Here is a 27,002-nt window from a genome sequence, read left to right on the forward strand (position 1 = left end):
CGTCTGATCTGGGGGTCTCCAGTATTGTAGATCTGCTCTATATAGGGGTCTCTAGTAAAACACTTCTGATTTGGGGGCCTCCAGTATTATAGATCTGCTCTATATATCTGTCTCCAGTATAACACGTCTGATCTGATTGTCTCCAGTATTATAGATCTGCTCCATATAGGGGTCTCCACTATAACACGTCTGATCTGGGGGTCTCCAGTATTATAGATCTGCTCTACATAGGGGTCTTTACTATAACACGTCTGATCTGGGGGTCTCCAGTATTATAGATCTGCTCTATATATCTTTCTCCAGTATAACATGTCTGATCTGGGGGTCTCCAGTATTATAGATCTGCTCTATATAGGGGTCTCCAGTATAACACATCTGATCTGAGGGTCTCCAGTATTATAGATCTGCTCTATATAGGGGTCTCCAGTATAACACATCTGATCTGAGGGTCTCCAGTATTATAGATCTGCTCTATATAGGGGTCTCCACTAGAACACGTCTGATCTGGGGGTCTCCAGTGTTATAGATCTGCTCTATATAGGGGTCTCTAGTAAAACACTTCTGATTTGGGGGCCTCCAGTATTATAGATCTGTTGTATGTAGGGGTCTCCAGTATAACACGTCTGATCTGAGGGTCTCCAGTATTATAGATCTGCTCTATATAGGGGTCTCCAGTATAACACATCTGATCTGAGGGTCTCCAGTATTATAGATCTGCTCTATATATCTGTCTCCAGTATAACACGTCTGATCTGATTGTCTCCAGTATTATAGATCTGCTCCATATAGGGGTCTCCACTATAACACGTCTGATCTGGGGGTCTCCAGTATTATAGATCTGCTCTACATAGGGGTCTTTACTATAACACGTCTGATCTGGGGGTCTCCAGTATTATAGATCTGCTCTATATATCTTTCTCCAGTATAACATGTCTGATCTGGGGGTCTCCAGTATTATAGATCTGCTCCATATAGGGGTCTCCACTATAACACGTCTGATCTGGGGGTCTCCAGTATTATAGATCTGCTCTACATAGGGGTCTTTACTATAACACGTCTGATCTGGGGGTCTCCAGTATTATAGATCTGCTCTATATATCTTTCTCCAGTATAACATGTCTGATCTGGGGGTCTCCAGTATTATAGATCTGCTCTATATAGGGGTCTCCAGTATAACACATCTGATCTGAGGGTCTCCAGTATTATAGATCTGCTCTATATAGGGGTCTCCAGTATAACACATCTGATCTGAGGGTCTCCAGTATTATAGATCTGCTCTATATAGGGGTCTCCACTAGAACACGTCTGATCTGGGGGTCTCCAGTGTTATAGATCTGCTCTATATAGGGGTCTCTAGTAAAACACTTCTGATTTGGGGGCCTCCAGTATTATAGATCTGTTGTATGTAGGGGTCTCCAGTATAACACGTCTGATCTGAGGGTCTCCAGTATTATAGATCTGCTCTATATAGGGGTCTCCAGTATAACACATCTGATCTGAGGGTCTCCAGTATTATAGATCTGCTCTATATATCTGTCTCCAGTATAACACGTCTGATCTGACTGTCTCCAGTATTATAGATCTGCTCCATATAGGGGTCTCCACTATAACACGTCTGATCTGGGGGTCTCCAGTATTATAGATCTGCTCTACATAGGGGTCTTTACTATAACACGTCTGATCTGGGGGTCTCCAGTATTATAGATCTGCTCTATATATCTTTCTCCAGTATAACATGTCTGATCTGGGGGTCTCCAGTATTATAGATCTGCTCTATATAGGGGTCTCCAGTATAACACATCTGATCTGAGGGTCTCCAGTATTATAGATCTGCTCTATATAGGGGTCTCCAGTATAACACATCTGATCTGAGGGTCTCCAGTATTATAGATCTGCTCTATATAGGGGTCTCCACTAGAACACGTCTGATCTGGGGGTCTCCAGTGTTATAGATCTGCTCTATATAGGGGTCTCTAGTAAAACACTTCTGATTTGGGGGCCTCCAGTATTATAGATCTGTTGTATGTAGGGGTCTCCAGTATAACACGTCTGATCTGAGGGTCTCCAGTATTATAGATCTGCTCTATATAGGGGTCTCCAGTATAACACATCTGATCTGAGGGTCTCCAGTATTATAGATCTGCTCTATATAGGGGTCTCCACTAGAACACGTGTGATTTGGGGGTCTCCAGTATTGTAGATCTGCTCTATATAGGGGTCTCTAGTAAAACACTTCTGATTTGGGGGCCTCCAGTATTATAGATCTGTTGTATATAGGGGTCTCCACTAGAACACGTCTGATCTGGGGGTCTCCAGTATTATAGATCTGCTCTATATTGGGGTCTCCACTAGAACACGTCTGATCTGAGGGTCTCCAGTATTATAGATCTGCTGTATATAGGGGTCTCCACTATAACACGTCTGATCTGGGGGTCTCCAGTGTTATAGATCTGTTCTATATAGGGGTCTCTAGTAAAACACTTCTGATTTGGGGGCCTCCAGTATTATAGATCTGTTGTATATAGGGGTCTCCACTAGAACACGGCTGATCTGAGGGTCTCCAGTATTATAGATCTGCTCTATATATCTGTCTCCAGTATAACACGTCTGATCTGATTGTCTCCAGTATTATAGATCTGCTCCATATAGGGGTCTCCACTATAACACGTCTGATCTGGGGGTCTCCAGTATTATAGATCTGCTCTACATAGGGGTCTTTACTATAACACTTCTGATCAGGGGGTCTCCAGTATTATAGATCTGCTCAATATATCTGTCTCCAGTATAACACGTCTGATCTGGGGGTCTCCAGTATTATAGATCTGCTCTATATAGGGGTCTCCAGTATAACACGTCTGATCTGGGGGTCTCCAGTATTATAGATCTGCTCTATATAGGGGTCTCCAGTATAACACGTCTGATTTGGGGGTCTCCAGTATTATAGATCTGTTGTATATAGGGGTCTCCACTATAACACGTCTGATCTGGGGGTCTCCAGTATTATAGATCTGCTCTACATAGGGGTCTTTACTATAACACTTCTGATCAGGGGGTCTCCAGTATTATAGATCTGCTTAATATATCTGTCTCCAGTATAACACGTCTGATCTGATTGTCTCCAGTATTATAGATCTGCTCCATATAGGGGTCTCCACTATAACACGTCTGATCAGGGGGTCTCCAGTATTATAGATCTGCTCTATATATCTGTCTCCAGTATAACACGTCTGATCTGATTGTCTCCAGTATTATAGATCTGCTCCATATAGGGGTCTCCACTATAACACGTCTGATCTGGGGGTCTCCAGTATTATAGATCTGCTCTACATAGGGGTCTTTACTATAACACTTCTGATCAGGGGGTCTCCAGTATTATAGATCTGCTCAATATATCTGTCTCCAGTATAACACGTCTGATCTGGGGGTCTCCAGTATTATAGATCTGCTCTATATAGGGGTCTCCAGTATAACACGTCTGATCTGGGGGTCTCCAGTATTATAGATCTGCTCTATATAGGGGTCTCCAGTATAACACGTCTGATTTGGGGGTCTCCAGTATTATAGATCTGTTGTATATAGGGGTCTCCACTATAACACGTCTGATCTGGGGGTCTCCAGTATTATAGATCTGCTCTACATAGGGGTCTTTACTATAACACTTCTGATCAGGGGGTCTCCAGTATTATAGATCTGCTCAATATATCTGTCTCCAGTATAACACGTCTGATCTGGGGGTCTCCAGTATTATAGATCTGCTCTATATAGGGGTCTCCAGTATAACACGTCTGATCTGGGGGTCTCCAGTATTATAGATCTGCTCTATATAGGGGTCTCCAGTATAACACGTCTGATCTGATTGTCTCCAGTATTATGGATCTGCTCAATATATCTGTCTCCAGTATAACACATCTGATCTGGGGGTCTCCAGTGTTATAGATCTGCTCTATATAGGGGTCTCTAGTAAAACACTTCTGATTTGGGGGCCTCCAGTATTATAGATCTGTTGTATATAGGGGTCTCCAGTATAACACGTCTGATCTGAGGGTCTCCAGTATTATAGATCTGCTCTATATAGAGGTCTCCAGTATAACACATCTGATCTGAGGGTCTCCAGTATTATAGATCTGCTCTATATAGGGGTCTCCACTAGAACACGTCTGATCTGGGGGTCTCCAGTATTGTAGATCTGCTCTATATAGGGGTCTCTAGTAAAACACTTCTGATTTGGGGGCCTCCAGTATTATAGATCTGCTCTACATAGGGGTCTCCACTATAACATGTCTGATCTGAGGGTCTCCAGTATTATAGATCTGCTCTACATAGGGGTCTCCAGTATAACACGTCTGATCTAAGGGTCTCCAGTATTGTAGATCTGCTCTATATATATGGGTCTCTAGTAAAACACTTCTGATTTGGGGGCCTCCAGTATTATAGATCTGCTCTATATATCTGTCTCCAGTATAACACGTCTGATCTGATTGTCTCCAGTATTATAGATCTGCTCCATATAGGGGTCTCCACTATAACACGTCTGATCTGGGGGTCTCCAGTATTATAGATCTGCTCTACATAGGGGTCTTTACTATAACACGTCTGATCTGGGGGTCTCCAGTATTATAGATCTGCTCTATATATCTTTCTCCAGTATAACATGTCTGATCTGGGGGTCTCCAGTATTATAGATCTGCTCTATATAGGGGTCTCCAGTATAACACATCTGATCTGAGGGTCTCCAGTATTATAGATCTACTCTATATAGGGGTCTCCAGTATAACACATCTGATCTGAGGGTCTCCAGTATTATAGATCTGCTCTATATAGGGGTCTCCACTAGAACACGTCTGATCTGGGGGTCTCCAGTGTTATAGATCTGCTCTATATAGAGGTCTCTAGTAAAACACTTCTGATTTGGGGGCCTCCAGTATTATAGATCTGTTGTATGTAGGGGTCTCCAGTATAACACGTCTGATCTGAGGGTCTCCAGTATTATAGATCTGCTCTATATAGGGGTCTCCAGTATAACACATCTGATCTGAGGGTCTCCAGTATTATAGATCTGCTCTATATAGGGTTCTCCACTAGAACACGTGTGATCTGGGGGTCTCCAGTATTGTAGATCTGCTCTATATAGGGGTCTCTAGTAAAACACTTCTGATTTGGGGGCCTCCAGTATTATAGATCTGTTGTATATAGGGGTCTCCACTAGAACACGTCTGATCTGGGGGTCTCCAGTATTATAGATCTGCTCTATATTGGGGTCTCCACTAGAACACGTCTGATCTGAGGGTCTCCAGTATTTTAGATCTGCTGTATATAGGGGTCTCCACTATAACACGTCTGATCTGGGGGTCTCCAGTGTTATAGATCTGTTCTATATAGGGGTCTCTAGTAAAACACTTCTGATTTGGGGGCCTCCAGTATTATAGATCTGTTGTATATAGGGGTCTCCACTAGAACACGGCTGATCTGAGGGTCTCCAGTATTATAGATCTGCTCTATATAGGGGTCTCCAGTATAACACGTCTGATCTGATTGTCTCCAGTATTATAGATCTGCTCCATATAGGGGTCTCCACTATAACACGTATGATCTGGGGGTCTCCAGTATTATAGATCTGCTCTACATAGGGGTCTTTACTATAACACGTCTGATCAGGGGGTCTCCAGTATTATAGATCTGCTCAATATATCTGTCTCCAGTATAACACGTCTGATCTGATTGTCTCCAGTATTATAGATCTGCTCCATATAGGGGTCTCCACTATAACACGTCTGATCTGGGGGTCTCCAGTATTATAGATCTGCTCTACATAGGGGTCTTTACTATAACACGTCTGATCTGGGGGTCTCCAGTATTATAGATCTGCTCTATATAGGGGTCTCCAGTATAACACGTCTGATCTGGGGGTCTCCAGTATTATAGATCTGCTCTATATAGGGGTCTCCAGTATAACACGTCTGATCTGAGGGTCTCCAGTATTATAGATCTGCTCTATATAGGGGTCTCCACTAGAACACGTCTGATCTGGGGGTCTCCAGTGTTATAGATCTGCTCTATATAGGGGTCTCTAGTAAAACACTTCTGATTTGGGGGCCTCCAGTATTATAGATCTGTTGTATATAGGGGTCTCCAGTATAACACGTCTGATCTGAGGGTCTCCAGTATTATAGATCTGCTCTATATAGAGGTCTCCAGTATAACACATCTGATCTGAGGGTCTCCAGTATTATAGATCTGCTCTATATAGGGGTCTCCACTAGAACACGTCTGATCTGGGGGTCTCCAGTATTGTAGATCTGCTCTATATAGGGGTCTCTAGTAAAACACTTCTGATTTGGGGGCCTCCAGTATTATAGATCTGCTCTACATAGGGGTCTCCACTATAACATGTCTGATCTGAGGGTCTCCAGTATTATAGATCTGCTCTACATAGGGGTCTCCAGTATAACACGTCTGATCTAAGGGTCTCCAGTATTATAGATCATCATAGAGACACATTTGGTGCAATTAGCTGAACATTTTCCTATAGTTCTTACCCTACTGATGGATCAGGTCATTTTACAGTATTTATAGAATATATCATTGAGATTTGAAGGACAACCAATAAAAGTTCCCCTTGCGATCATTCCGGTACCTTGTGCCATACCAGGAAGGGGGAAATTAGGAAATTCAATAGAAGATGTTGACTGTCATCCCTGGAAGAATCATTCTTGAGGGCAGGGTATTGCTAATCATGTACAGTAAATGGGGTATCAATATTCATGAAGTGGTCAAAAACAGATGTTTATTCAAAGATCTTATCCTGATTTATCTCAGTCCTTTCATACTAATCCATCTGATCCACGTGTAAGAGGAGGTTACTACTAGTCCGGACCTAAGGAAGGTGCCAGATGCTCCAAGACAATTGGGGCATTGATAGAAAATAGAGGGTTGTCTGCACTACCCACTATACTGTATTACTTTTTATTCCTGATAAAACCTTAATAAAAATGTACAGTTAAAAATAAAATAAAACAGAGGGTTGTCATTATTAGGACATTTTTAATTTTGTATCCCAATTTCCAGTGTGTTGCCATAAGGGTCAGTCTTGGGGCATCTATTTAATCATTTTATTAATGACCTCATACAGGGATTACAGAGCAGAATTGCAATATTTTTGGATAACACTCTGTAAAGTAAACAACAAAGAGAAGAATAGATGCTTTTAATAAGGACACATTTATCATTTATACAAATCAAAAGTCTGACCGCACATGGGAGTATTGTGTAAAATGTTGGCCACTAGTGTATAAGGAGGATATAGCTGACCTATAGCGGGTGCCAGGAAAAGAAACCAAGATCCTTAGGGGAAAGGGTGGATTGGTATAGAAAGAGTTGTCCTTATATACATTGTCTTGTGAAAGTATTCAAACCTCATGAACCCATCCTGAAAGTGCACCTTTTTCTGTCTGTCTATATAAGAAAGGGGCTACTGTAATACCCCTTTTTCTATAGAATCCCACACACATCTATAAGGTCCCCTTTTCTTTGGCCATTTCACTATGAGGAAAAAAAATATTCATACTGTACATACTCGAGTAAAAGCCAAGTTTACCACAAAAAAAATTTGAAAAGTTATTGACTCGAGTATAAGCCTACGGTGGGAAATGCAGCTGTTGCTCTTTAAAGGAAACCTACCACTATTAAGTTAGATCGGGTGGTAGGTGCCTCTATTATACGTGAGGATAGCCCTTTTAAGGGCTAATCCTCACGTCCCCTGTATCTTTTTATAACTTTTAGTCCCCCAATATGCTAATTTTCTAAAGAGGCTGTGGAGTAGCTGGAGCTGAGGTTACACGGGGTGGCTACTCCACGCCCCAGTAGCCTCTTTGATCCTCCTACCACATATCTTCGGCGCGCAGCTGCACAGTCACTGCTCCGAAGCTTGAGCTACTGCGCATGCGCAGAACTCCAGCTTCGCGGACGAGGGTGCGCAGCTCCTCGTAGCGGCGCACTGAAGATATCTGGTAGGAGGATCAAAGAGGCTACTGCTGTGTAAGTCCCATGTCCTGCTGCCAGGGGAAAGAGGGGGGGTTAGGTGATCCACAGCAAAAACTGAATTTTAACAGGGTAAGGCCTCGAGCACACTGACATAAGGGCGACCGTGATCACAGTCCCATAGACGTATATGACACCTGGTCTGTCTCACATCACCGAGCACAAAAAAATATATAGGACATGTCCTATGTTTTTGCCGTGTTACGGCGCATACCACTAGTCTTTCTATGGAGAGGGGAGGGGTGAGGAGCGCTCACCCCTCCTCTCTCCTGCACCCAGCCCGGGCTACGCCTCATGTGCAGGAGGCCTTAGTATAATATTAGTGACCCTATAAGGGTCTTATACCCTTTTTTTAATATGGATGACCCCATAAGGGAATAATACCTTGTACTATAAAGTTTGCTCTAAGTTACCAACCCCTTATAGGAAACCCCATGCACTCCTGGTTAGATTTGGACCCAGGACCTTGATAGTTATCTACATGCATATGATAAAATACACAGACGCACCAAGGTTTGTTCCAGCCTGTCTTTATTTTCCAGTCAGGATTACAACACGCAACTTTAGTGTCACAAACACAATATACAGCACAAAGGGGTACCAGGCATAGGCGATTTTAGGGTGGAGCACATGAAGCGGGTAGTAATAATGGACGGGAGAAAAATGGGGGATGTTCAGTACCCAGAGTGCACGTAGCAGGGATTATCCACGGATCTTCTTTGCATCCTTGATTCCGTCGCTTTAATAATCCACACCGGAGCGGGTGTCATTTGTCATTGCCGCCATCACTGTCCCCGACCTACCTATACTACACAGGGCGAGCTGACCTTTAAGTGTTAAATTCTTTATCAATCCCTATATTGTGCAAGACGGGCCTACAATGCATTGCAATGTGCAAACATCACAGATCGCTAAAGGAAATCTAGAACTAACCAGAAGCGTAAAAACGGTGCATACAGCAAAGGGGGGACGTCCCTGCAAATCTAGGTCCCTGCCAGGTGGGCTGATAGGTAGGACAAATGTCATCACTCCGTAACATTACAATACTGTAGGGGGAACAGTTCACAACATGATGCGATGCAGCCCTGCCCGCCTGGCAGGGAAAGAGATTGGCAGAGGCGTTCTGCAGAACGGCAACGTAGCAATGCTCTGCAGCTTCCGGTAGAGAGGGGGGGTGAAGGGTTACACAGCAATGCTCTGCAGGAAGACAGTCTCTGGTAGAATGAGATGGGATTTTTTTCCTGTGTTTTGGTACAGATATATATCATTAAATATATTTATATATTATATTATATATTATATAAACATCACGGACACGACATTCTCCCATTAATATTCACTCGGGCAGCTGGGCTGCATCACTGCACATCAGAATATCACAACCTGAAGCTTGAGCTCACTGATCGGCTACGGAGAAGCCTGCGGGAAAGATGGGAGGAAAACGGGAAGGAGGAAAACATAAAAGAGGCAAAAAGCAACAGGGGAGGTGATGATGGAGGGGTAAATGGAAGAAAAGAAGAGAATTAATAAAGGAAGGCAAAACTACAGAGAATCCCAATCCCCCATCAGATGAATAATCCCATATTAGTCCAAACTAAAAGGTGTAAATGCCTCACGATCTATTAATTAATTCTAATTTTTTATTTTTTTTTTACCACTAACCAATTAAGCAATGTATAGTCTTCTTATTTATGGATATGGAAATCAGTCGGCAGGTACACTGGGGGCGAGTCTGCCCAAATTTGTCACATTTGGGTAAAAATAAAATTGATATAGTCAAATCATCTTTAAGCTACATTCACACATCCGTTGGGGAATGTATACGTCCCCCATAGGCCGGCAATAGGCGCACGGAGCAGTATGGTGTGGCACCAAACCGCTCCGTACCCAGGGAAATGATAGGACATGTATTTCCCCGTATTGCTGTGCCGTGCGCCATGTATCTCTAAGGAGAGGGAAGGGGTCACCCATCCTCCTCTCCACCGTGGCGAACGCATGCACGCCGTGCTATGGCCCGGGCGGGCATACGTTATTGTGAATGTAGCCTTATAGGACACAACATTTTCAGTGGAGAACCAGAGCATTTGCAGCCGTCTTTAGGCTAATGAGAAAAATCAGATCCACCCCCAGTGCACTCACAGGCTGATTTACATATGCATGTAAATACGATCATATCTGCATAGCTTAATTGGTTTGTGGTCACAAAGGTATGTTTCTGCTTCTAATGCAAATAAGCTAATAATTTAAACTATATTTTAACTAGAAAAACTCTCCTCTTGTATTAAATGTAATTAGGAAAAAAAGTGCAGAAGTGCAGAATATCAGAAATATCACATAAGTTATAATGTATACATAGGAAAGATGATCAGGTATAAGAAGGATGTAATATAATAGGAGACTAGGAGTGAGAAAAACCAGTGTTTCAGTATAAGATGGAGTAAGTCATGATGTGGCAATGCAGGGAGAAGGTGTAGAGGATGGTGGTGGAGATGATCTGTGGAGGGGGATGGGTGCAGACTACAGGGAGGCAATGTGACATTTGAGTGGGTGAGATGGAGAGTGATGCGGAAGGAGGGGGGTAAGAAGAGACAAGTGTGTGGTGGAGGGGAGGCACAGAGAAGAGATGCTGCTCCGTGAGAGGACCATAAGGTGTGTAGATGCGACACTATCACAGACACAAGAGATGATTCATGAAGAGACGTGGAGATGAGTCACACCGATGGGGGTAGTGGTTGTGATACAGATGACGTTCAATGCCGCTTCGAAGAGAGATAAAAGAACCCATACACCTGAGGCTTTAGCAAAAATCATGGACCATCTATTGGATATGGAGGTGTCCAGCCTCTCTACTTATTCTGGGGGTAGATAAGCTGCCGCCAGAGGTGCTGAGTCTGAGTGTGTGACGGTGAAAGTTGTTATGAGATATCCAATACGACTTAAAGGGGATGTGGATAGGGTACATCTTACAAATTGTGCATGGTCCAAACATCAGAACCCAAAAAATCTCAGAGAATGGGGACTGAAAGGGAATGAACTTCTAAAAGAGCTCCGCAAGATCATCCTCTCTCAGCCCCATAGAAGTGAATGAAGTGCCAGACTTTCAATCCCAATGGTGGGACACTTGTCAATCCATAACTTATAAATTCCTTTTGCAGGAATAAGAAGGGTGTTGAGGAGATAGGCTGCGTGATATCACAGCCATACACTAGAGGGCAGTAGGACATCAGTCCTTGTATGATCCTCTTTCCCTCTATACCACACTGAAATAATCCAAGTCACTTCTAGGTATGATGGGTTCAGTTATATACTTATAAGGTTATACTCCCACATTTAAGTGATAACTATATATGAGGGTCAATCTCTGTGATCCCACCAGTCACTAGCACAGACATCCAATATGCCCACCGAGGGCACTTTGCATTGCCGGGGTGAAATGCTGCATATTGTGTGTCACAACAAAGGGCATCACATCTCATACTAGCATTGCTCCTAAAATAAAGAACCTTAATGCTATTGAAAGAGGGGTCAGGTCCATGATACTGGACCAGTAACTAGAACCTTTCGACCTGCTGCTCCTCTATGACCACAATCTTAATTTTCAGGTTATGGAACTGTAGCAATAATTCCCTCAAATTACATGTAAACGTCATACGCATGGTTAATTTTCTCATACAGTGGAATGTCAGTAGTATTTGGCAGAAGTTGGGGCTTTCATTAACCCCTCATTATTCTAGGATGGGTAACTGTACTTTTGCTTACCATCGAGACACTCACCAGCTCACATCTGGTTGGAGAAAGAGGTAGGGACACCTTGCTGGCTATACCCCCCTTGGCTGTACCCCTGTTGGTTGTATTCAGGCTGTTGGCCATAATAGTCGGGCTGATAACCTCCTTGTTGTCCATATGAGTCCTGCTGAGCGTATCCCTGACCCTGGGCGTAGGTGTCTGGAGCAGGCTGTTTCTCCTGGGCGGGTGGTGGGTACTTCATGAATGGAGCGGTCCATCCAGTCTCTTTGAATACGAACCAAAGGTTTCCAAGCCAAATTATGCAGTTCAGGAAGCCGAAGGCCTAGAAAGGAGAGAAAAGTCACTCTGCGACTGAAAAGTGTTTTCGGGTAATTACAAGTTATGGGGGGATCTCACTGCTACAATTTCCAACCATCACAAGAACATAGGTCCGGGGTCCCCTTGTATAAATGCGGCAGCTTGCACATGAACATTGACAATAGACCCATTTATGGTCCAACAGGGACGAATAGAACAGCAATAGACATGTGTGACCTGCCCTCTCTTTTCATACGGCACATGTGGGACCCCCATTCTTGTGATCAGAGACTCAGCCCAACAACAATTGTAATCTAGCCCATTTCTATACTATGTTTAATTGGAAACTACTTGTAAAGAAGAACTCCAAGCAAAACACATTCATATTTTACTGTGTAGGGCCTACAGGAAAACTCCCGGTCCCTACAGAAAACAATGTATAATATAACAAAGTGCATGTTTACTCCACTGTGGTTTTATCAAACATGGAAATGTAATGAACAAAATTACCACTAGAGGGCGATACCCCATTAATAGTAATTGGACATACAAGTGACCACGACAAGATGGCCGCCATCCCGATAAAACGTGCACTCACCACAGAGGTATTAAGCCCGGACATGACAGGATCTCGCACTTCTTGACATTTGTTTTCTTGACTCTCACAGGCAAGGATCTGATTCTTGATCAACTCGGGGTCAGTAGCCAACTTAATGTCAGACAAGCCCTTGGCCCATGCACTTGAACTTACCAGCCACAGGAAGGCAAAGACCGCTGTCACTATACAGTCCTACAGAGACAAAGACAGTATTTGTTATCTAATGTCTAATTTTAGATTAAAAAAAAGCATTTTCGGCTTTATAATGACCCCTCAATTCACTGAAGTCTAGTAGTAACACATGGAGCGCCACAAGGCCTCAGCCTCCATATACATATGACTTCCAAATTCCCCTGGCATGTACACAATCCACTAACTTAGGGTCAATTCAGACTGTGAGGTAAAAACTCCATCAAAGACACACATGACAAATCTGCATACAGTTCTTTCACAGTTTTTGCTGTGGTTTTGTTTTTTTTTCAGTGAAACATGTTAAATAAATGCGTTTTACCTGTAATAACCACAAACACATTGAAATGTGAGGTAAAACTGCAAGAATTTAGATGCGCCTCAACAAAAATACTTGAATACAACCTTCATGCTAACAAAAGGTTGTTTTTGGCCTTGAGCTAGCGTTTTTTTTTTAACGCCTCATTAGGCGAGGTGTGGATTAAGACTGCCATGGGCCCTGGGCTGTATGAATATTATATCCCCTACAAATCTGGAATTTACTTCCTACATATGGTACAAGAATTAAGCTTCTTGTGGAATGGAAGATGTGTACCATCTGTCTGCTTTCAATCTGTGGTTTCAGGACCTTCAAAAGGTCCTGAAATTGCTCTTGTGTACATGTGTGTCTAGAACAGGAACAGATGTATGAGGATTTCATGGGTGAAGGTCCTTTTAAGTATCAAATTTGGTGGGTGGTTTGGGTGGCCAAACCGCCTATATTAAATCCAATACTGGGTGCATGCGCTGCGCTGTAACCAATCTGACTGCACATACCCCAAATTATACCACAGGTCCTACTCCTGCTTGTGTCTGGTTGAGTGCCACCCACCAGATGATGTCAGACGGGTGGCGTTGTGTGCATAAAGCCTAAATTTGCCCATGCATATTCAATAGCTGTCCCTGACTCCACCATACAGCCCTGTGTTTGTGTTTTCAATTAGACAAACTCGTAGCCACTTAGCTCTGGGAAGTTAAGTGTTGAAATTCAACATGTCTGATCCTTCTGCGCCCCCCCCTACCCAAAAAAAATATAATCTCTGAATTGGGAGAATGCTATATACAGTAGGTATGAGCAAGTCCTGTCATTATCAGCGGATTGGGTTGTTTCTTCTCTAATGTACAGGGAGGCCACTGTCTGTACCATGAAGAGAACCTTATTAACCCCTTAAGGACGCAGCCATTTTGTAGCTTAAGGCTCAGCCCGATTTTTTTGGATTCTGACTTGCGTCTCTTTATACGGTTATAACTTTTGAACACTGTTACTTATCAAAGCGATTCTGAGATTGTTTTTTCCCCACATGTTGTACTTCATTTTAGTGGTAAATTTTGGCAGATAAGTTTTGCGTTTATTTACAAAAAAAAAGAAAATATGATAAATTTTTGGAAAAATTTGCCATTTTCGAAATTCAAAATCATTGCGTTTTCAGGCAGATCGATTTACCACCTAAATAAGTTGCTGAATAACATTTCCCATTTGTCTACTTTACATTTTCATAATTTCTGAAATGTTTGGATAATTTATTTTGATGTCACGCGGCTTGCAAATAGAATATCGCTTTTCCGGATTTTCAGAATTGACTATTTTGGGGATAAATACAGTTTTGAATGAAATTTTACATATTTAGCATCAAAACCCCCTATATAACCAACCCATTTTCAAATCTGCACCCCTCAAGCTATCAGAAACAGCTTTTAGGAAGATCGTTAACCCCTTGAGATCTTCATTGTAATTGAATCAAAATGGAGGTGAAATTTAGAATGGTCATATTGTTCCCTTATACGTTCATTTAGCCCTAAAATTTACACATTTCCAAAAGATAAAAAGAGAAAACCCACCATACAATTTGTTCTGCAATTTCTCCTGAGTACAAAGACCCCCCACATGTGGCTGTGACTTGTGTTATGGGGGCACAGCGAGGCGCAGAAGGGAAGGAGAGCCCTGCAGCTGCCAGGATTTTAGCCCCTTTTGAAGGCTATAAAATTTTCGCTTTTTCGTTATTGGGGCCATGTGATGCCATTTTTTTTGCGGGATGAGATGCTTTTTCCAGTGTTACCATTTTAGGGTTAGTATCACCTATTGTTGAAAATTTAGGAACTTTTTTTGAGGACAGGAGTAGAAAAGCATCAATTCTGTACTGGATTTTTTACTTCTTTTTTTTTTGGTGTTCACTGTATAGACTAATAATCATGTTATCTTTATTCTATGGGTCGATACGATTACGGGGATACCAGACATGAATATATTTTCTTACGTTTTACTAAATTTGTCAAACAAAACCCTAATGTGGGGAAAAATCTATCATTTATGTATTGCCGTCTTCCAAGTGGCATAACATTGTTACTTTTTTGGCTACGGAGCTGGTTGATGGCTTGTTTTTTGCGGGACATGTTGTACTTTGCACCAGTATCATGTCGCAGTACATATGGTTTTTTTATCACATTTTATAGCATTTTTTGTGGGATTGAAAAGGTAAAAATCATAATTTTTGGAGGGTTTATAACAGTTTTTTTTTACGGCGTTTATCGTGGGGGTTCAATAATTATTTACTTTTATTCTACGGGTTGTTACGGACGCGGTGATACTATATATGTGGGGTTTGTGTTATGATTTAGACTTTTTTTTGAGTTATATGTCTCTTTATATGTTTTGGGGGTTTGGGGCATTTTTAGTGATTTATGACTTTATTTTTTTATTGAATAACTTTTTTTGTTACTTTTTCACTTTTATACCATGGGACATGAAGAAGCAATCATCTGATTGCTTGTTCATGATAATATTCTGCAATACTGATGTATTGCAGAATATTATCAGTGTCAGCCTATACACTTGCATAGGCTGGCACTGTGCCAGTAAGATGACGTCACAGACGCCATCTTACTGGCAGTTCTTGCAGGTAACTCTGGGGTCCAGATCGGACCCCAGAGTTACTATAGCAACGATCGGCGCACCCCAAAAACGGTTCGGGGGGGCCGATCGTGGGGGAAAGACCCCCCAGATATATGTTAGATGCCGCGGTCACGCTGACCGCGGCATTTAACGGGTTAAGCACCCGCGATCGGAGACAACTCCGATCGCGGGTGTTACACTGGGGTGCCGGCTATCAGTCACAGCCGGCACCCCGTCTTTCCCGATGCCGGTTCGGCTCAGATCTTGAGCTGAACCGGCATCAGCTCAGCGTCCGATATATCGGACGCTGAGCGCTAAGTCACTGAGCTCAGCGTCCAATATATCGGACGCTGAGCGTGAAGAGGTTAACATGAGAAGTCCTTGCTTTCAATGTACACACTGCACAGCTCAAAACACATTATAAAGTTGCGTTTGTTTTTGTCCATAACACTGCCAGACGTTCATACAGCCATATAATCTTTTACTCAGGTTTCCCATTGTTTCTGATGAAGAGCAGGGACTTACGATCATGGGGCCTTTGTTGTTCTCGCGATATTTGTTCTGTAGGAAAATGTAAGTGACAAGTGCTCCGAGAGAGTAAAGGAAGGCGAACACTGCTATTGTGACGAAAAACTCAGCAGAGGAGGAATAATCCCCAACCAAAAACACCTTGGTTGTAGCACCCCCCCGGCATGTAGGGGCCTCAAAGTACTCCTGGTGCAGCCTAAAGGAGAGGAAAGAGAACATATTGAAGAGAGGGGTTATGTACAGAGGAACACTTTAGTTCAATGAATAGGATCCTCTAGTACAGCGGTGGCGAACCTATGGCACGGGTGCCAGAGGTGGCACTCGGGGGCCCTTTCTGTGGGCACCCAGGCAATTCACCAGAGAGGACACCAGGTATCTTCATGGATTCCCAGACAGCCCAGGACTTTCTGAGCTCAGTGCTATCTTAAAGTGAGAGCGCTGCCTAAGACTACAGGAGGAATGGGAAGGTGTGGGCAGATCTGGATTATCATTGTAGTTTTGGCTCCAGGCCCAAAAATTCTTCCTATTCAGGGGAACCTGTAACACTTTCTTTCTACTGTATTGGTGTTCTTAGGATACTGATACGATTGAAAGCTTTGGGATAAATAAGTGGGTTTTGGTTGTAGTTAGGGCACTTAATCTCTAAAAGGTTCCCCATCAATTCTCTAGTACAAAAAGTATAAAGTAGGAATCCTCAGCCATAAAACTACATCCGTAGAAGTCTATGGGGCAATACTGTACCTGTTACACACAAAGGGTTTATGTGACCTGTTCTGAAGTCTATAATACAATATCTAAAATTATGCTTCCTGGCACCATACAGAGTAATATGGCGTGATCTATACGGACAGATTTGCTATTCCTCTCTAAGAGGAGGAGGGTTGAACGCTGTTCATCCCTTCCATCTCCACAGAAAATAGCGCCGCACAGCAGTTCCTACGGCCGAAGATAGAGAACGCTCTATTTTTTTTGCGACAAGCACACATTGGGGGTCATTTACTAAGGGCCCGATTCGCGGTTTCCCGACGTGTTACCCAAATATTTCCGATTTGCGCCGATTGTACCTGAATTGCCCTGGGAATTTGGCGCACGCGATCAGATTGTGGCGCATCGGCGCTGGCATGCACGCGACGGAAATCAGGGGGCATGGCCGAACGAAAACCCGACGGATTCGGAAAAACCGCCGCATTTAAGACAAAAAATGTGTAGCGAAAATTACACTTACCTTCACCAGGTATAGGCCGGTGAATTTCAGGGCATTCCAGCGCGCCTCCGGGGAACTTCAGCGCAGCAGCGCCACCTGGTGGAGGGCGGAGGAACTACCTTAGTGAATCCCGGCCGGACCCGAATCCACCGCAGAGAACGCGCCGCTGGATCGCGAACGGACCGGGTAAGTAAATCTGCCCCATTGTCCTCACTGTACTGTGCCCAGGCACCATAGCCATCTATGGGGACGTATATCCGGCTGCAAGCGAGTGGCCAGATATACATCCACACATGGCCCATGTGAATGGGGCCTAAAAGGGATATTCCCATTACAACAAATTAATGTCATTATTTTTAGGATAAAAAGTTATAGAATTTTCCAATATACTTTCTGTATCAATTCCTAACGGTTTTCTAGATCTCTGCTTGCTGTCATTCTATGGAAAGCTTCTATGTTTACCAATATTGAACAAACTCTGACCATGGTCACATAGATGCGCGGCTCCTTATACCACACACCTCAGATTACTTTCTGTGATCATGCACCTGTGTGACCATGGTCAGAGTTTTTACACTAGTGGTAAACATAGAAGCTTCCTATAGAACGACAGCAAGCAGAGATCTAGAAATATGTGAGGAATTGATACAGAAAGTATATTGGAAAAGTGTTCAACTTTTTACCATTAAAACAATAACAATAATTTGATAAAATGGGAACACCCCTTTAAGTTGACAGACACAAACATGTAAAACAAGTTCACACTCACTTAAATGGATATTCAAAATCCACTTTAATATTCGGCTTGCTCTCAGTTTTGTTGCTACATTCGACGCTCAGGGTGAATTGTCCACTGTAGCTTCCGCATGTCGCAAAGGCAAAGATAGAAAATAGCTGTAAAAGAGAAAAAATAAAAGACATCATTTAAAGCAACCTCCTGTCCATGGTCTCCATTGAAGAGAATGCAACTGAGCTGCAATGCCACTCACAACCTGAGGTCAGGAGTGGCACTGTTTCTAGATGAAAGTAGCCAGGTCCCTTAAAAGTGCATTTCCCACCACATTAATGTTTATGAGGGTCTGAATTTGGTGGGGGTCTCAGAGGAAAGCATGATGAAAAACTTTTGGTGAGCAGTGAGAGAACTTTTTGGTTGGTATAGACTAGTTCGTAGCAGAGTGAGTTGGTGACATTTACTTGGATATAACAGCGAATTAGCAAGAATTCATAAGTGAACAGTATAGTAAATCATAAGGTGGCACAGTGTGTGGACAGCTTGGTGACTTCATAGGTGGCACAACTTAAGTGAAAAAAAAAATGGGCAGCAGTGGGTGGCATAACTCAGTGGGCAGATTTGTTTCCCTATAGCTGACAAACCGAGTGCACAAAAAAGTGATGTTTAGAGGATGGCGCAGGTAACAGAATGGGGGTCTTAGAGCTTAGTGAAATGCATGATGCCTCAGTGGGTGGCAGAGACTAGCGGGCAGCACGGTGACTAGTGGCACTATATAACAAGAATATTCTTCTTGAAATCTAGAACTTGGACTGAGACATATGAAGAATCACATGTAAATGTGTTATCAGCGAAGAAATATGCCACGTTCTCCTCCTGCCAAATGTTAAGATGATAGGAAGTGGGTGGCACATACGATTTCTTGGGTAGATCTTATAGTTGGCAGGGGATCTCAGCAGACCTATCTTGTGCCTGTTTCTCTATGGAGTTCTGCAGCCAAGACATTTTTAGTTTCCCATCCAAAGACGCTGCAGAGCCCGTCAGTACCAGGAGGGTTTAAGCTCTGGTATTGGTACTTCACCCCTACTGCAGATGAACAAGCAGGGGGGCAGGTGGCTGGGCACAGTGGGCAGACCCGGCTGGATTTATGCTGATGGTAATCCTCAGAAGGATTCTGACCTCCCGCATCTCCGCAGAGACCGAGGAGTATTTTTAGAGTGTCGGCCATTGCAAACAGTAAAGAGGATTACAGTGTAACCTGGGGTGTGAGAATGCACAAGACATAGCGCTAGGCCCTGGCTAATGCAGGCCACAAGATACAGATGGGGCACCTAAAATTAGTCGGGGCAGCCCGTGCATTAGTCGGGGCAGCCCGTGCATTAGTCGGGGCAGCCCGTGCATTAGTCGGGGCAGCCCGTGCATTAGTCGGGGCAGCCCGTGCATTAGTCGGGGCAGCCCGTGCATTAGTCGGGGCAGCCCGTGCATTAGTCGGGGCAGCCCGTGCATTAGTCGGGGCAGCCCGTGCATTAGTCGGGGCAGCCCGTGCATTAGTCGGGGCAGCCCGTGCATTTGTCGGGGCAGCCCGTGCATTTGTCGGGGCAGCCCGTGCATTTGTCGGGGCAGCCCGTGCATTTGTCGGGGCAGCCCGTGCATTTGTCGGGGCAGCCCGTGCATTTGTCGGGGCAGCCCGTGCATTTGTCGGGGCAGCCCGTGCATTTGTCGGGGCAGCCCGTGCATTTGTCGGGGCAGCCCGTGCATTTGTCGGGGCAGCCCGTGCATTTGTCGGGGCAGCCCGTGCATTTGTCGGGGCAGCCCGTGCATTTGTCGGGGCAGCCCGTGCATTTGTCGGGGCAGCCCGTGCACTGGCGGGGCAGGCCGTGCACTGGCGGGGCAGATTGTGCATTGGCGGGGCAGCCTGTGCATTGGCGGGGCAGCCTGTGCATTGGCGGGGCAGGCCGTGCATTGGCGGGGCAGGCCGTGCATTGGAGCTACACCCTCATCAGACTGGTGCAAAAAGGGGGCAAATGATCAGATGCCAAAGATAGATCAATGCAAGAGCAATGCACATTGCAAAGTTTCACTAAAATTCTCTGTATCCATTGCTAGATTACAATGCACAGTGAGGCTGCAGCATTATGATATTTTCTGGATTATCAAATGCCAGATTAAAGGACATTTATCACCAGATCAAGGATTGTAAACCAAACACACTGACATACTGGTGTGCACCCCCTCTGGCAGGATCTGCTCTTCTTTTAGCCTCTTATGCCCTTTTTTTTTTTTTAAAGGGGCTTTAAAAATTATGCAAATGAGCCAAAGAAGCTCCAGGCTCCATTAAGTCCTATGGAGCCTGGAGCCCCTTGGGCTCATTTGCATAATTTTAAAAGCCTTTATTTTTTTGTAAAAGCTAAAAGATAAGAAGCTAAAAGAAGAGAAGATCCTGCCTGAGGGGGCACACACCAGTATGTCAGTGTGCTTGGTTTACAATCCTTGATTTGGTGATAGATGTCCTTTAAACTAATTTTCTTGCATAAATGTGTTGGATAATCTACATTTCAGGTTCAACAAATGCTAGATTAAAGGACTTGTATAAGAAAGATGGACTATCACAGTCTATAGAAATCAGATTTAAGTGATTGTCTGGTATTAATGAGCAGGGAGATGAAATGTTTCTGTATTATTAAATGCCAGACTGAATAAATTGGATAATAAAAAAAAGATGAATGTAATTTCTAGATAACCAGATGGCAGGAACTGTACTGTATAAGTGAGATGGACGATCAATATCTCTGCATTATCAGATTCTATCAACATTTCTGGATGATAAGATTCCAGATAATAAAAATGTGTAAATAAAATAGACCATTGCCATTCTGGATTATCAGAGGGTGGATTAAAGGGAATTGCAATAAAGACTGAACATGGATTAGATACCAGATTAAAGGAATGTGTACAGTATAAAGTAGCTGGTCTGTGAGGATTCCTTGATTATCAAATGCCAGATTAGATACCAGTATTCCTGAATTATCAGATGCCACATTATATAGCAGGATTCCTGGATTATCAGATGCCATATTAGATAGCAAGATTCCTGAATTATCATATGCCATATTAGATACAAGGATTCCTGGATTATCAAATGCCATATTAGATAGCAAGATTCCTGGATTATCAGATGCCATATTAGATACCAGGATTCCTGGATTATCAGATGCCATATTAGATACCAGGATTCCGGAATTATCAGATGCCATATTAGATACCAGGATCCATGGATTATCAGATGCCATATTGGATACCAGTATTCCTGGATTATTAGATGCCATACTAGATACCAGGATTCCCGGATTATCAGATGCCATATTAGATACCAGGATTCCTGGATTATCAGATGCCATATTAGATACCAGGAATCCTGGATTATCAGATGCCATATTAAATACCAGGATTCCCGGATTATCAGATGCCATATTAGATACCAGGATTCCTGGATATTCAGATGCCTTATTAGATACCAGGATTCCTGGATTATCAGATGCCATATTAGATACCAGGATTCCTGGATTATCAGATGCCATATTAGACACCAGGATTCCTGGATTATCAGATGCCATATTATCAGATGCCACATTTAAGGAATTGCACTGCATTATTAGGCATATGTGTAAAGTAGAGGGTCTCAGTCTAGCCCCTGCCCTGTGCAATTCTTATACATAATGGGCACAGCTCTTACATTGAGGGTTTATTATGCCCCATTTATGCGGACAGTAAATGGAGGAATATATTTGTGATGCTGACATGTTCCCGCTATGATGTTCTCACTCTGAGCCTCATCATTTATTTAAGGCATAAATGAACAAGGTTTTCTCACAACGTGTCACGCAATGCATCTTCGGGGGAACCCGGTATACAAGGACATAACACCCCGTACAGCACCATGGTGGCCACATACTGCTACACAGTAACACACGGGCATGATACAAGGTCACAATTAGGAGAATTGCTCACCCATTCCAAGATTTTGATGAATCCCAAAGGTTCTTTCACGATACGAAACTGCCCCCCTGCCACCAGCTGTGGGAGACAAGTAATACATGTTAGTGTTTGTGTCGCTTTCCAAGGTGCTGAAATGCCATACTACCTGATCACACATAAAGTATACGGCATGTGTGTCACTATATACCTCCAGGACATAAACATGACATCATCACAATACAGAGCAGGCATTGTGGTAACTGGTCAGAGACAGGATGGTCCACGTCCCCCTGTGTAAGTGGAGGCCGATTCTAAGACTCCCAGTTCATCTGCATAAATCCTAGGATAATCTACAAACCTGGTCTCAAAGGTGGATTCTTAAAGGGTTAAAGACAAAAAGAAGTAGCACCCATCTCACCCATCCCCACACCGTGTCCCCAAAGAGCTTGACCTTCTTGCCCTGTCTCAATAGAAACCGCCTACCCATTGTTTGTAGAGTTGACCCCTCCCCTTGGTTTCTGATTGGCTAAGAAAGCATTTCCTGTCTGTCAAGGACCCACCCCGGCCAGTGATTGGCCAGGAAAGTATTTGCCGTTTTTCAAAGAAGCGGAAACCCACATCAACCAGTGATTGGATAAGGCGGCATTTCCCTTTGGTCACCAAATAAACAGGAAATGTCTTGTTAGCCAATCACTGGCAGAGGCAGACCCCCAATAAACAGGAAATGCCTTGTTAGCCAATCACAGGCAGTGGTGGACCCCCAATAAACAGGAAATGCCTTGTTAGCCAATCACTGGCAGAGGTAAACCCCCAATAAACAGGAAATGCCTTGTTAGCCAATCACAGGCAGTGGTGGACCCCCAATAAACAGGAAATGCCTTGTTAGCCAATCACTGGCAGAGGCAGACCCCCAATAAACAGGAAATGCCTTGTTAGCCAATCACAGGTAGTGGTGGACCCCCAATAAACAGGAAATGCCTTGTTAGCCAATCACTGGCAGAGGTAAACCCCCAATAAACAGGAAATGCTTTGTTAGCCAATCACAGGCAGAGGTAGACCCCCAATAAACAGGAAATGCCTTGTTAGCCAATCACTGGCAGAGGTAGACCCCCAATAAACAGGAAATGCCTTGTTAGCCAATCACAAGCAGTGGTGGACCCCCAATAAACAGGAAATGCCTTGTTAGCCAATCACTGGCAGAGGTAAACCCCCAATAAACAGAAAATGCTTGTTAGCCAATCACAGGCAGAGGTAGACCCCCAATAAACAGGAAATGCCTTGTTAGCCAATCACTGGCAGAGGCAGACCCCCAATAAACAGGAAATGCCTTGTTAGCCAATCACAGGCAGAGGTGGACCCCCAATAAACAGGGAATGCCTTGTTAGCCAATCACTGGCAGAGGTAGACCCCCAGGAAACAGGGCATACCTTTTTAGCCAATCACTGGCAGAGGTTGATCCTAGACAAATAGGAAATCCCTTCTTAGCTAATTACTGATTGATGCGGTTCACTGCTTGTCTTGACGCCTACATAGACAGTGTGTCAAGATAAGCAGCGAACCACATCAGACATTGATTGGCTAAGTTGGAATTTCCTGTTTGTCTAAACCTCTGCCAGTGATTGGCTAAGAAGGGATTTCCTGTTTGTCAAGATAAATGGTGGACCACATGAGGAGGTACTTGCTAGGAAGGGATTTCCTATTTGTTGGGGACACACCTCTGCCAGTGATTGGCTAAAAAGGATCTTCCTGTTTGTCGGGGACACACCTCTGCCAATGATTGGCCATTTCTTGTGTGTAGGCGGCCCACCTCATCAAGTGATTGGCTAAGAAGTCATTTTCTGTGTGTCGGGGGTCCCACCTTTGTTAGTGAAGCCATTTCCTATGTGTAGGCGGCCCACTTCTGCAAGTGATTGGATAAGAAGCCATTTCCTGTGTAGGCGGCCCACCTCTGTCAGTGATTGGCTAAGAAGGCATTTCCTGTGTGTAGGCGGCCCAACTCAGCAAGTGATTGGCTAAGAAGGCATTTCCTGTGTCGGGGACACACCTCTGCGAGTGATTGGCTAAGAAGCCATTTCCTGTGTAGGCGCCCCCACCTCTGTCAGTGATTGGCTAAGGTGGCACCTCCTGTTTAAGGAACCCACGTCTGCCAGTAAGTGTCAGTAGTGCCTTTAAACCAGTGTGAGTTTTTTCACTCCTAGACATCCCCTTTAAGCACTGGTCTCAAGCATTATAGGAGGAGAATCAAGTTGGATAAGGATTTGTATAGTCCAGGAATCCAGATGACAAACCCCAACATAAAAGAAACAGGACTCATCAATTCCCACACTGCTCCCATACCGACCCCTTACCATGTCCCAGAGGGTATCTAATATCTAGATCCCGCCTCCACACAGGAAATAACCGTCCAGCCAATCACCAGCAACATGAGTGACCCACATCAGCCATGAGTTCTACTCCCGTGTTGGTAGTAGTGGACACCGGCCTCATACACATGGAGGAGAATAAGATGGATCATTACTCCTATATACATACGACTTCCCCCTAAGGCCATAGTGGGTCCAAGCAGATACCAAACCCTAGCAGTGACTGGTTCTGATCCGATGGCTTTTTATTAAGCTATTCTGCTCCAGGACTGTGCCAGGAACTAATTACTATACATTTCAGTATGGAACAAGCCTCATCTGATATCTACACGGCGTTTACCTATGGACAATTTCCATCATATGGAGACTTGACCCCTCCAAGGAGCGAGACAAACAGAAGCCACGGATAATTACTAATAATCTGTATACATTGTAACATCGGCATCACATAATCACTTCCCGTACCCTCCCTGAAATCTTAGCTAAATCCTATACGTTCCCTCTCATCACCACAATCATTAACCTTCCCCCCAAGTCTCCGGTGATTTAGGACAAGCGAATGTCCTTGTGTTGTAATAGGCCACATCCGACGGGGAGAATAATGTGGTGACCCAGCCGCCTCCTGTCACCCTTCACCATAAAGACGTAGCAAGTACTGAGAGCCGTGTATACTGTCCCCCAGCCCATCCCCCATAGGGACATCCCTGCTATTCTCATCAGTATATATGTGTGTATATATAGGGAGATGTATAGGTGTCTGATACCTAGCTGTGATATCAGTATATATGTGATATATCAGGATATATGATCAGAATATATGTGTGTATATATAGGGGGGTGTATATAGGGAGGTGTATAGGTGTCTGATACCTAGCTGTGATATCCGTGTCTCCTTCACCTCCCTCCTCCTACCATTTTCCTTCTCTCTATACCCTCCCATTGCTCCATCTGTCTCTCTATTATCTCAAAGACACCCCCAGTCTTGTCTTCCTTCCCCCCAGGCACACTCTTCCCCCAAGTATCATCTCCCCCCCCCCAGGGGTGCTCCCCCATATGTAGCAGGTGTACCCCCATTCCTTCCCCCGCTGCCAGCCCTCACCTGGTTGACCACGTCCATGTCTGCAGGATGCTGGTGAATCGCGGCAGCGCGGAGGGCGGAGGGACATTTATCTGTAAGAGCCTGAAATGCGGCGGCTGGGGAGAGGGCGGTGTATGGAACAGCTGACCAGGGGACGGCCAATGGGAGGCGAGGATAGGGGGCGCTGTGATGACGCCGTGACGTCAGCGGTCTCCATCTTCATTGTGGGCAGTGATACCATAAATAAAGCTGGGGAGAGGGCTGGGGGCTACAGTCACCCCTCACACCCTAAACAAGTGCCGGGGGCTCCCGCCAGTACTATATGATACATGTATTACTGCTGGTGATATATAGTATATGTTATATTCTAGTATACTACTAGTAGTAGAAAGTTTCTTATCACTGCTACCGGTAGTAGTATATGGTATAGTACAGTATTACTGGCAGTAGTATATAGTATAGTACTCTTTTATAGCATTACTTCTAGTAGCATATCGTATATTGCTATAGTATTAATGTTCGTAGTATATGATATATTACTATAGTATTAATAGCTATAGTATATGGTATATCACTTTTATAGCATTACTTCTAGTAATATATATATATGGTATAGTTCTACTACTAGTAGTATAGTATATATGGTATAGTTCTACTACTAGTAGTATCTAGTATTATTGCTACTAGCATATATCAGGAATCCTGAATAAAATTCCCTCACATCATAAACTACTAGCTGTAATACTACACCATATACTACTAGCAGTAATAATATTGTATGTATTACTAGCTGTAATAATAGAGCAGACAATATATACTATTACTGTAAGTAGTTTATGGTATAGTACACTGATGGCGAACCTATGGCACTCAGAATGCTCTCTTTGGGCACTCAAGCTACCACCCCAGCACAGAGTTTACCAGACAGGACTCAAAGAATCTAACTGCAATCCCACGCAAGTCAAGATTTACTAATCTCAGTGTTATTTTAACCCTTTAATTTCTAAGGACATACCTCAGGGTGGCACCACAGTGGCCAAGCCTGTATGAGATACCTCCTGGATCATATGAATCATAACTTTGGATCCCTGGCACCTAGAATCTCTTAGCTGCTTGGCATTGACAGAAAAGCGTGAAGGTGTGGAGAGGACCGGATTATATTTGAAGGTCCTCCTGTTCCCATGAGTATTCCTGTACAGCGGGACCCTGGAGAGAAGCTACAGTAATAGTCCGAATTTGCCCTCCTGCTTTCAGTTGTATCAGTGTCCTGAGGAGGCTGGTATGATTGAAAATTGTGGGAGAACAGTTCAACAAATAAATAAATGAC

At 43.9% G+C, this 27,002-nt stretch overlaps 1 protein-coding gene across 2 annotated transcripts; it reads right to left on the reverse strand.

Annotated features, from left to right (window-relative positions):
* Nucleotides 1-8,551: 8,551 nt before the first annotated feature.
* SYP (synaptophysin) lies at nucleotides 8,552-25,845 on the reverse strand. 2 transcript variants are annotated; one of them, XM_072124219.1, is made up of 7 exons: nucleotides 25,697-25,845; nucleotides 22,268-22,333; nucleotides 18,299-18,423; nucleotides 16,323-16,521; nucleotides 12,680-12,871; nucleotides 11,812-12,106; nucleotides 8,552-9,456 (listed from the first exon to the last, which is right to left on the reverse strand). In XM_072124219.1, the coding sequence occupies exons 1-6, from the start codon at nucleotides 25,712-25,714 to the stop codon at nucleotides 11,816-11,818; spliced, it is 891 nt and encodes a 296-aa protein (XP_071980320.1). In that variant the 5' UTR covers nucleotides 25,715-25,845; the 3' UTR covers nucleotides 8,552-9,456; nucleotides 11,812-11,815. The 2 variants fall into 2 exon arrangements, with proteins under 2 accessions (XP_071980320.1, XP_071980319.1); XM_072124218.1 differs by having other exon boundaries at nucleotides 11,797-12,106; nucleotides 25,697-25,839.
* Between the last annotated feature and the right edge of the window lie 1,157 nt (nucleotides 25,846-27,002).

The sequence above is a fragment of the Engystomops pustulosus genome, chromosome 9 (genome assembly GCF_040894005.1).
Source record: "Engystomops pustulosus chromosome 9, aEngPut4.maternal, whole genome shotgun sequence".
Classification (NCBI taxonomy): domain Eukaryota; kingdom Metazoa; phylum Chordata; class Amphibia; order Anura; family Leptodactylidae; genus Engystomops; species Engystomops pustulosus.